Consider the following 12,315-nt stretch of genomic DNA (forward strand, 5'->3'; position numbering starts at 1 on the left):
CATTATGTGGGTCTTACTTCTGGGAGTCCTGCAGGAGACTCCCTGCGTTGGTAGAGGCAGGGTTCTGTTTGGCATGGCTCAGCCAACCACGGGCGTCATACTCCACCCAGTCTGTCCCATGACTGTGACCCAACAGAAAGTGATGCGGCTTCCCACTCTTCAGCAACAAGGTGTGACCTGACAGGTAGAGGAGGGAAAAGGAGTTGATAACAGTTATGTATTTCAATGAATGTTTGGATGCGTAGATGGATGTTTGTGTGGAAATGAACATAAAGTGCATTCGGAAAGTATTCAGACCCCTCGACTTTTCCCACATTACAGCCCTATTCTAAAATGTTTGTTTTTTTCAATTATACTCCATGACAAAGCGAGAAAAAAAAAAGGTTTTTAGAAATGTTTGCGAACAATAAACAGAAATAACGTATTTACATTTACAAGTACCTTATTTACAAGTATTCAGAACCTTTGCTATGAGACTCAACATTGAGCACAGGTGCATCCTGTCTCCATTGATCATCCTTGTAATGTTTCTACAACTTGATTGGAGTCCACCTGTGGTGAATTCATGATTGAACATGACTTGGAAAGGACAACACCTGTCTATATAAGGCCCCACAGTTGACAGTGCATGAAAGTCATGAGGTCGAAGGAATTGTCCGTAGAGCTGAGACAGGATTGTGTCGAGGCACAGATCTGGGGAAGGCTACGAAAACATTTCTGCAGCATTGAAGGTCCCCAAGAACACAGTGGCCTCCATCAATCTTAAATGGAAGAAGTTTGGAACCACCAAGAATCTTACTAGAGCTGTCGGTCACACTGAGCAATCGGGGGAGAAGAGCTTTGGTCAGGGAGGTGTGCCTCTGTAGAGATGGGAGAACCTTCCAGAAGGACAAGCATCTTTGCAGCACTCCACCAAATCAGGCCTTTACGGTAGAGTGGCCAGACAGAAGCCACTCAGTAAAATGCACAACATCCCACTTGGGATTTGCCAAAAGGCACCTAAAGGAGTCAGACCATGAGAAACAAGATTCTCTGGTCTGATGAAACCAAAATAGAACTCTTTGGCCTGAATGTCAAGCGTCACGTCTGGAGGAAACCTGGCACCATCCCTACGGTGATGCATGGTGGTGGCACCATCCCTACGGTGAAGCATGGTGGTGGCACCATCCCTACGGTGAAGCATGGTGGTGGCAGCATCAGGCTGTGGGGATGTTTTTTAGACGCAGGGACTGGGAGACTAGTCAGGATCGAGGGAAAGATGAATTGGAGCAAAGTACAGAGAGATCCTTGATGAAAACCTGCTCCAGAGCGCTAAAGACCTCAGACTGAGGCAACGGTTCACCTTCCAACAGGATAACGACCCTACGCACACAGCCAAGACAAGTCTTCGGGACAAGTCTCAATGTCCTTGAGTGCCCAGCCAGAGACCGGACTTGAACCTGATTGAACATTTCTGGAGACACCTGAAAACATCTGTGCAGCGATACTCTCCATCCAACCTGACAGAACTTGAGAGGATCTGCAGAGTAGAATGGGAGAACCTCCCCGAATACAGGTGTGCAAAGCTTGTAGCATCATACCCAAACCTGTTTTAACTTTGTCATTATGGGGTATTGTGTTTAGATTGTTGAGGGGGGGGACTATTTAATCAATTTTAGAATAAGGCTGTAACATAACAAAATTTGGAAAAAGTCAATGGGTCTGAATAGTTTCCGAATGTATATGAAGTATATGAAGAAAACAACCTACAAATAAATCAATCACCAAACAATATATTTACAAGTCCCCTTTGTTATTGGTAATGGAGGTTTGCATCCCTTGGAGGTATGATCTTTGTGCCTCTAACTTTCGTGTGTGTGTGTGTGTGACTGAGTGATGAATAACAGATTTGACTGTGTATGTGTTCACCTTTGCTCTCTCCCTCAGCAGGGCCATAGTAAATGAAGAGGCGTCCCAGTAGAGTATCCTCTGAACCCCCAGGCTGCAGAGCCTCCTCTTCCATCAGCCACAACAGGCCCCGAGCCTCATCAGTCCTCAGCGTCCGCACCTGGCACACACACATGCATACATACACTGGTCAGACATACCTCTACCCAGTCCTTCGGATGGTTGTACAGTGCTTTCAGAAAGTATCCATACCCCTTGACTTATTCCACATTTTGTTGTGGTACAAACCCATCTATACACAATACCCCATAATGAAAAAGTGAGGGATTTTTTAAAAACCTAAAAACAGGTTATTCACACCCGAGTCAATACATGTTAGAATCACCTTTGGCAGCAATTACAGCTGTGAGTCTTTCTGGGTAAGTCTCTATGGATTGTACAATATTTGCACATTATTCTTCAAAAACATTATTCAACGTCTGTCAAGTTGGTTGTTGATCATTGCTAGCCACCATTTCCATGTCTTGCCATAGACTTTCAAGAAGATTTAAGTCAAAACTAACTAGACCACTCAGGAACATTCAATGTTGTTGTGGTAAGCAACTCCAGTGTACATTTGGCCTTGTATTTTAGGTTATTGTCCTGCTAAAAAGGTGAATTTGTCTCCCAGTGTCTGGTGGAAAGCAGCCTGAACCAGGTTTTGCTCTATGACTTTGCCTGTGCTTGGCTCTATTCCGTTTATTTTTTATCCCTCAAAAGTATCCCTTTTTTATCCCTTGTCGATGACAAGCATACCCATAACATGATGCAGCCATCACCATGCTTGAAAATATGAATAGGGCTACTCTGATGTGATGTGTTGGATTTGCCCCAAACATATTGCTTTGTGTTCAGAACATAAAGTACCTTTCTTTGCCACATTTTTTGCAGTTTTACTTTTGTGCTTTATTGCAAACAGGATGCATGATTTAGAATATTTTTATTCTGTACAGGCTTCCTTTTCACTCTTTTAGGTCATTTAGGTTAGTAATTGTGGAGTAATTACAATGTTGTTGATCCATCCTCAGTTCTCCTATTACAGCCATAAAAATCTGTAACTATTTTAAAGTCACCATTGGCCTCATGGTGAAATCCCTGAGTGTTTTCCTTCCTCTCCAGCAACTGAGTTAGGAAGGACACCTGTATCTTTGCAGTGACTGGGTGTATTGATACACCATCAAAAGTGTAATTAATAACTTTACCATGCTCAAAAGGTATTTTCATTGTCTGCTTTTTTAAATTGTTTTATCCATCTACCAATAGGTGCCCTTATTTGTGAGGCATTGGAAAACCTCCCTGGTCTTTGTGGTTTAATCTGTGTTTGAAATTCTCTGCTCGACTGAGGGCCCTTGCATATGATGTAATCATTCACTGCTCGACTGAGGGCCCTTGCATATGATGTAATCATTCACTGCTCGACTGAGGGCCCTTGCATATGATGTAATCATTCACTGCTCGACTGAGGGCCCTTGCATATGATGTAATCATTCACTGCTCGACTGAGGGCCCTTGCATATGATGTAATCATTCACTGCTCGATTGAGGGCCCTTGCATATGATGTAATCATTCACTGCTGGATTGAGGGCCCTTGCATATGATGTAATCATTCACTGCTGGATTGAGGGCCCTTGCATATGATGTAATCATTCACTGCTCGACTGAGGGCCCTTGCATATGATGTAATCATTCACTGCTCGACTGAGGGCCCTTGCATATGATGTAATCATTCACTGCTCGACTGAGGGCCCTTGCATATGATGTAATCATTCACTGCTCGATTGAGGGCCCTTGCATATGATGTAATCATTCACTGCTGGACTGAGGGCCCTTGCATATGATGTAATCATTCACTGCTGGACTGAGGGCCCTTGCATATGATGTAATCATTCACTGCTGGATTGAGGGCCCTTGCATATGATGTAATCATTCACTGCTCGCCTGACCTTACATATGATGTAGTTATTCAAAAATCATGCTAAACACTGTTACTGCGCACAGAGTGAGTCCATGCAACTTATATCCTATTTTTACTCCTGAATTTATTTAAGCTTGCCATAACAAAAGGGGTTGAATAGTTGACTCAAGCCATTTCAGCATTTCTTAAAACATAATTCCACTTTGACATTAGGCTGTAACAACAAGGGGACCAAAGTCAAGGGGTGTGAATACTTTCTGAAGGCACTGTATATCAGTAGAAACACCAGTCTCACCAAAATACACAGAAACAAGACTTACTGTGCCCATAGCTTGCTTTTCAACCTATACATACTTTCTCACTTCAGCAAAGACTCTCAGCCTGCTCAGTCACACTCACACTCCAAGGCCTGAGGTGAAGCCAGCTCAGTCACACTCACACTCCAAGGCCTGAGGTGAAGCCAGCTCAGTCATACTCACACTCCAAGGCCTGAGGTGAAGCCAGCTCTCATAATATAACCCTCTACTTTGTAGGAATCATTCTATAAGCCTTTGGCAATGTTGGCAAATGTTTTTGTTACAAGGCTTTTCACCTGTAACAGCACAGCACCTTTCTCAACTCTCTCCGGACTATATTTCCACAACAAACAATAAAAACGGTGTGATTGAGGCAACTGATCATATTTACCGCCAAAATATTTCACTGACAGCACTGGCCAAAAATCGGTCTTGCCTACTACTAAAACTACATACTGCGTACTAATCACGCTACATACTATTTCGAACACACTTTAGTTATGCAATAAGCAACAAATATCAACATACTAGGCTGAGAATGTGTCATCTAATGAGCAATGGATTTCATTCCAACCATTTGTTCATTTTGGTACAGCGCGTCACCTTATGTAATTATCATGTTGTCAAACACACGCGTCTCGAAAGACGATTCTCTTCCTCAAGCGCCTGCATCGAATTCTACTAGACGAAAATACGAAATTAGTATGACATCCTGCCATTTAAAGCTCAAATTTCACATACTATAAAATGTTTGATTTTGGCATACCCAAAATGTCTACCATTTCAGAAATGTCCACTGATTTCAGATTAAGGCTTTTATTGAATAACAACCAGAAAAATACAGTAGTTTTTCATAAAGCAATTGCAGTAGTGTGTTTTGTGAGGTCCAGACGGCAGAAAGAGACAGGCCATTAGACATGGCTCTCATTATGTCTAGTATCAGAGGAAGAGCTCAGAGCGCATTGGAGCATTCAGGAAGCCTGCACTCTACACAGGCCACTTCAGCAATTATCACTAGAATGCCAGCCACAACTGAGATTTTTGGTATAACAGAACTCTAAACCATTTCTCTTGAAATGGCTCTTTCTAAATTAAAGAATATACAGTGCATTCGGTAAGTATGAGGTGGGAGACTCTGTCCATAGGACAACAATCAGTCATATATTGCACAAATCTGGCCTTTATGGAAGAGTGGCAAGAAGAAAGCCATTTCTTAAAGATATCCATAAAAAGTGTCGTTTAAAGTTTGCCACAAGCCACCTGGGAGACACACCAAACATGTGGAAGAAGGTGCTCTGGTCAGATGAAACCAAAATTGAACTTTTTGGCAACAATGCAAAACGTTATGTTTGGCGTAAAAGCAACACAGCTCATCACCCTGAACTCACCATCCCCACTGTCAAACATGGTGGTGGCAGCATCATGGTTTGGGCCTGCTTTTCTTCAGCAGGGACAGGGAAGATGGTTAAAATTGATGGGAAGATGGATGGAGCCAAATACAGGACCATTCTGGAACCTGATGGAGTCTGCAAAAGACCTGAGACTGGGACGGAGATTTGTCTTCCAACAAGACAATGATCCAAAACATAAAGCAAAATCTACAATGGAATGGTTCAAAAATAAACATATCCAGGTGTTAGAATGGCCAAGTCAAAGTCCAGACCTGAATCCAATCGAGAATCTGTGGAAAGAACTGAAAACTGCTGTTCACAAATGCTCTCCATCCAACCTTACTGAGCTCGAGCTGTTTTGCAAGGAGGAATGGGAAAAAATGTCAGTCTCTCGATGTGCAAAACTGATAGAGACATACCCCAAGCGACTTACAGCTGTAATCGCAGCAAAAGGTGGCGCTACAAAGTATTAACTTAAGGGGGCTGAATAATTTTGCGCGCCCAATTTTTCAGTTTTTGATTTGTTAAAAAAGTTTGAAATATCCAATAAATGTCGTTCCACTTCATGATTGTGTCCCACTTGTTGATTCTTCACAAAAAAATACAGTTTTATATCTTTATGTTTGAAGCCTGAAATGTGGCAAAAGGTCGCAAAGTTCAAGGGGGCCGAATACTTTCGCAAGGCACTGTATATACTTGATCTTAGTCATTCAAGTTTACACTGAACATTTTTTGGGGGAGTAGTGGCAACGATTTAGCAGCGGCTAAATTAATATAGGGGAAACTCTGACACTTAACATTATGGGATGATAACTACTACTGTTGAATTCTTTGAACCTTTATATATAAAAAAAAAATAGTCCCTTGGTCAGATTGGAAGTGCACACACTCGCACGCACGCAGCCACACACTCCCACACATATATAAAAAAGCCTCTTCCTGGACCACTAAAAGCCTTCAGTGAACCCATGGGTACTGACTTTTTAATGTCAAGGGCCAACATTTGAAGAGTGTCAGTGTAAATTCAACTGTCAGCTTTCATCCTTGTGTCTCGACATCAACAGAGTGCTCTCTAATGTTGTGGGCGGTGCCATTCTTTTGCTTTTGTCAGCCTTTAAAAAGGCTTTGGCCTTTTGCAGCCATCTGCTGTACACTGGTTCAGTGCTTTTGAAGACTGCTCCAGCAGGGCCAGGACCCCTTAAAAAGCAGAGTACTCAACGTAACCAACCAGGAATTATTATAAAGCTGCTCTGACACTGTCAACACCGTATCATGTCTGTTTCCATGGCACACACTGGAGGAGAAGCAAAAAAATATGTTTTCTTCCACCAGAGTAAGTTTCCTAGTTTTGTTTGCTGAATGAAATATCTTCCTTCATGTTTCTTCCTGTTGGTTCCTCTACGCAGGCATTAATATAACATGCTCACTCTAGGGTGAAAAATAAACTAAATATTCAACTGAAAATTCTAAAACCTGCAAACGTGTATCAAAGAACTCTAGACTGACTCACTGTGAATCTCAAAGAACTCTAGACTGACTCACTGTGAATCTCAAAGAACTCTAGACTGACTCACTGTGAATCTCAAAGAACTCTTGAATGTAATTATAATATGCATAAAGGTGCACTGTGAACTGTGTGGCAGTCAGAGGCAGGGTGCCATGATTACAGAGATCTGGCAGTTGAAAGTGCCAAACGATTCATAAGGGAGTTCATGTGAAATAACGCGTCACTGGACCTGTGCCAATATCAAAACAGAAATCCCATAGAAAGGTGAGAGGACTGCTGTACAGCATGAAGCTGCCATGGTCATAGAAAGCAGGACTTCGTTTAAATTCTCATTGAGGTAAACTCGTGTGAATATAGCTATTTTTTTTAACCTTTATTTAACTAGGCAAATCAGTTAAGAACACATTCTTATTTTACAATGATGGCCTACCCCGACCAAACCCTCCTGTAACCTGGGAGACGCTGGGCCAGTTGTGCACTACCCTATGGGACTCCCGATCACGGCCGGTTGTGATACAGCCCAGGATCGAACCAGGGTCTGTAGTGACGCCTCTAGCACTGAGAAGCAGTGCCTTACGCCGCTAAGGAGTAAGTACACTAAGGAGTAAGTACACTAAGGAGTGTACTTACCAGGGCTTGACTTGGCGCTTGGTCTACTGCAGCTACAGACAGAGATGTGCTGGGCTCCATGTCATCTAACGCGAGCTCTATGTTTTCCTAAGGGGGGACAGAGGGGATGATTAGGAACCAATGACAGTAACATAGATCTGAAGGAAGTTTTTAGTTGTTTACTTTAGGAATTAGTTCATTATGTTACTCATTATCAGCTACAGTATATACACATAATAGTAATACAATTGTTATAAACTGCTCAAAAACTGTTGACAAATGGCAACAGACTATGAAAGTAAAACCATTGTGTTTTGTACAATGGGAGTGATTAGACATCAGTTAGGACAGAGTTGTCAGGCATAATTCAGCCCTATTATGACAGGTGTATAGACTAGCATTAGAGAGTAGATCTGCTCATAAACTGCTGATAAATGGCTACAGGCTATGAAAGTGAAACCATTGTGTTTTGTACAATGGGGTGATTAGCCACACATCAGTTAGTACAGAGTTGTCAGGCATAATTCAGCCCTATTATGGCAGGTGTATAGATTAGCATTAGAGAGTAGATCTGCTGTCTGAAGAGAAGTGGCAGTTAAAGACAGAGGTGTTATTCTTCATCAGCCAGCGAGGCCCATAAGCAACTCCACTGCCTTGCAGCTCAACCCAGCTCATACAGCATACATGATGAGTGAACTCGCTTTGGGCCCGGCAGGGGAGGAGAAATGGCAATCATATGGGCCATTACATGGGTTCACTGTGTGACTGACAGTATTGATGAGGGGGTGGAAACCATGTGATCTATGAAGTTCTAATTTGCCATGGCTTACAGGAAGTAATAGCGTGTCATCTTATGTCCAGTATGTGAGAATGTGTATTTGAATCCTTAAAAGTGTGTGTGTGTTTACATATGAGTTAGTGTGTGTGTACTGATCATATTAAGCTACCTCTTTGTATCTCTCTAGCTCCTGTACAAAGGTGCGCTGATAGAACAGTGTCTGCAGGCGCTCCTGGGTGTAGTTATGGCAGAGCTCTTCAAAGGTGGCTCCGCGCTCCCGCTTGGCCAGGCGAGGGTTCTGGAAGCCCGGGGTGTCCACGATGAGCAGGGAGCACAGAGAGTGCTGGCTGGACTTCAGAGCACTGGCACACACACACACACACACACAGACCAAAAAAAAAAATCAGAGAACAAGCTGTAGTGGTGCATGCTTGCGTCATCTCCCTCGATCTCTGGTAAAGTGGTGACTAACCGGTTGATGAGGGAGACGAGGAGGGTGAAGAGCTCTGAGTACAGCCCAGATGCCATGGCTTCTAAACACTCCATGGCTGTGGCCTTGGAACCTGGTGGGAGAATAGGTGGAGAGAGACAAATTCATAACAACGTCCCCATCATCAGATCAGACAGCATAGAGTGCCTTCGGAAAGTACTCAGACCCCTTGATTTTTTTTTCACATTTTGTTACAGCCTTATTCTAAAATGGATTTGTAAAAGATTTTTAAAAATCAGCAATCTACACACAATACCCCATAATGACAAAGTGAAAACAGGTTTTTAGAAATTCTTGCAAATTTATTACAAATATACATCTCAATGACCTTATTTACATAAGTATTCAGACCATTTGCTATGAGACTCAAAATTGAGCTCCCGTGCATCCTGTTCCCATTGATCATCCTTGAGATGCTTCTTCAACTTGGAGTACACGTGTGGTAAATTCAATTGACTGGACTTGATTTGGAAAGGCACACATCTGTCTATATAAGGTCCCACAGTCGACTGTGTGTCATAGCAAAAAACAAGCTATGTGGTCGAAGGAATTGTCCGTAGAGCTCCGAGAGAGGATTGTGTTGAGGCACAGATCTGGGCAAGGGAACCACCAAGACTCTTCCTACAGCTGGCCACCAGGCCAAACTGAGCAATCAGGAGAGAAGGGCCTTGGTCTGGGAGGTGACCAAGAACCAGATGGTCACTCTGACAAAGCTCCAGAGTTCCTTCCAGAAGGACAACCATCTCTGCAGCACTCCACCAAACAGGCCTTTATGGTAAAGTGGCCAGACGGAAGGCCCAGAAGTCCCATAAAGACTCTCAAACCACGAGAAACAAGATTCTCTGGTCTGATGAAATCAAGATTGAAATCTTTGGCCGGAATACCAAGCGTCACACCTGGAGGAAACCTGGCTCCATCCCTACAGTGAAGCATAGTGGTGGCAACATCATGCTTTGGGGATGTTTTTCAGAGGCAGTTACTGGGAGACTAGTCAGAATCCAGGGAAAGATGAATGTACCAAAGTACAGAGAAATTAAAACCTGCTCTGGACCTCAGACTGGGGTGTAGGTTCACTTTCCAACAGGACGACGACGCTAAGCACACAGCCAAGACAGCACAGGAGTGGCTTCGGGACAAGTCTCAATGTCCTTGAGTGACCCAGCCAGAGCCCGGACTTGAACATCTCTGGAAAGACCTTAAAATAGCTGTGCAGAGACGCTCACCTTCCAACCTAACAGAGCTTAAGAGGATCTGCAGAGAAGAATGGGAGAAACTCCCCAAATACATGTGTGCCAAGATTGTAATCGCTACCAAAGGTGCTTCAACAAAGTACTGAGTAAAGTGTCTGAATACTTATGTAAACGTAATATTTCAGTTGTTTTTTTATTTGATAAATTTGCAAAAAAATTCTAAAAACCTGTTTTTGCTTTGTCATTATGATGGGAAAAAAATGAAAATTTTTAGAATAAGGCTGTAACGTAACAAAATGTGGAAAATGTAAAGGGAACTGAATACTTTCCGAAAGCACTGTTCATAGCAGAGGCATGGAATGCTCGGCTCACTCCAGTGAGTGCGACATTTGAAATGGGATAACTGCAGGAAACCAGCTACACCTAGTACTATTGCCCCTGAACCTGAGGTGGTAACAGAGGAAGACTGGGAAATCCCAACCATGTCTGATGGGTGGCAACATTATTGTATCCTACTGGCTCTGTATTCTACTCACAAAGCAGAGTAATCTAGGAAGGTTTAGACTGACTTGTCAGCAGTGCTCAGATCAAACCACACACATCCACATGTACACTTCATTGCAGTGTGCATCTGGTAAACCTTTGCGTAGATGAGAAAGCTATCCCATGTCAGTAAGGTTTACCAGGTGCCCAGTGCCATGAGGCATGGATATTGTGTGTTTTGATCTGAGAACTGCTGGCAAGTCTGAGTCTGGCCACAAAGCAGTGTAAATCTAGGAAGGTTCAGAGTACAGGGGCAGAATGATACCATCTACCAAATCCAGGAATAGCTACTGAGCTAAAGGTGGCTGGAGGGAAACATCTCTGCGTTTTGGAAGAGAGGACATAGACAAGGTCAAATAAAGGCCAACTGTCCAGTTCTCCTGTGATACGGTTCTGACTGCATATATGTCCTTCAAAGTATGTGTGTCAACCCCTGAAAAAACTCAGAGGTACTGTAGATGTGAAAATTATCTATGGAATGAAATTCTTATTTCAAGGGGAATGCATAAGGAAGACTTCCTAAAATCCTCCTGATATTTGTTGTATACCTACCCATCAATAACCACTATGGGACTGCGGTAGTCATTACTTGGATAAGCTTCAACTTTCAGAGGAGCATGTTGTGTCCCCTAGGTGATGAGCTGAGGGGCCATGTGTTTGTAGTCCCAGGTGTACCTGAGAAGTCTCCTGCTGCATCGTCTGTCCCCTGACGTATAGAGCTGGCTTTGGGCAGGGTGCCCTTGGCCTGGTGCTTGAAGATGGAGGAGGAGAGCTCTTCTAGAGTGCAGCCCAGCAGGTAGGCAGCCTTCTGCGCCCATTCATGACGTGCAAACTGTTTCCTACCGGCTGAGACAAACAGAAATACAACCATTATCTCCTCTGCCAACAACCATGGGGACAGTATGTCTATCCACAACAGGAGAATACAGTTATTGACAAGAGGCGGTGTGTGTCTGGGTCAAGTCGACCCTTCCCAGGATAACACAACTGTGATAGTAGGAGAGCTAATAATACCCTCATCAGGATAGTGAAATGTAGCCTATTCAAACCACATTCAAGGTACTGTGCATCTAAGTAGTATAAATTCTAAATTCTCTTCTACAGTTCCATTAGCTTAAAGCTTGTCAATACCATTTAACGTAGTTCTGAAAGCTCTTACATTTCTTTCAATGTTATTTTTCTCACAGCTAAGTCCTTCATCCAGACATACACAGGAAATAATTACAGGGACTATCATTCCAAAGTATGAAGTTGCAGAAACACGAGCCTCAGTCTGCAAACCATGTCTGGTGGATGGGTGATGAGAGTGGATAGAAGTGGGTTTTAATTTCAGTGGTATTGGAGAGGAACCCTCCCTCAGACACTTAAGAGGGCGACTGACTGGGGAACGCTGGTATCTCCCTGTTTCATCGGGCCTATGAGAGCGTCACATGCCACCATGTTGTGACAAGCCAGAAGGCAATTAAAGAAAAGGACTTAAAACTTCATCAAAATGCTAAATGACACCATGTCAGCACAGTGATAAAAGCACAGTCAGAACATAACAATATGGAGAGGGGTGTTTTTACCTTTGTCTGCGTCTGCAATGTAAGGGGTGCAGCATGCAACATGCAAGTAAGAACAGGTCGTTAGAACAGAACAGTTGGAGCAACAGTAGCAATGTATACAG

The 12,315-nt window shown here is 43.2% G+C and overlaps 1 protein-coding gene across 2 annotated transcripts in view; it reads right to left on the minus strand.

The window, feature by feature from the left end:
- LOC112257626 (unconventional myosin-XVIIIa) overlaps positions 1 to 12,315 on the minus strand; it is a 102,908-nt gene that overhangs the window by 50,406 nt on the left and 40,187 nt on the right. The window contains exons 10-16 of one of the 2 annotated variants that reach the window (XM_024431340.2): positions 12,215 to 12,226; positions 11,322 to 11,492; positions 8,896 to 8,986; positions 8,593 to 8,785; positions 7,667 to 7,753; positions 1,909 to 2,047; positions 18 to 177 (exon numbers count right to left, since the gene is read on the minus strand). In XM_024431340.2, the coding sequence (XP_024287108.1) occupies positions 18 to 177; positions 1,909 to 2,047; positions 7,667 to 7,753; positions 8,593 to 8,785; positions 8,896 to 8,986; positions 11,322 to 11,492; positions 12,215 to 12,226 (853 nt within the window). The remainder of the gene's footprint in view (positions 1 to 17; positions 178 to 1,908; positions 2,048 to 7,666; positions 7,754 to 8,592; positions 8,786 to 8,895; positions 8,987 to 11,321; positions 11,493 to 12,214; positions 12,227 to 12,315) is intronic. The other variant, XM_024431341.2, reaches the window with a different exon arrangement.

This window comes from Oncorhynchus tshawytscha, linkage group LG09, assembly GCF_018296145.1.
Source record: "Oncorhynchus tshawytscha isolate Ot180627B linkage group LG09, Otsh_v2.0, whole genome shotgun sequence".
Taxonomy (NCBI): Eukaryota; Metazoa; Chordata; class Actinopteri; order Salmoniformes; family Salmonidae; genus Oncorhynchus; species Oncorhynchus tshawytscha.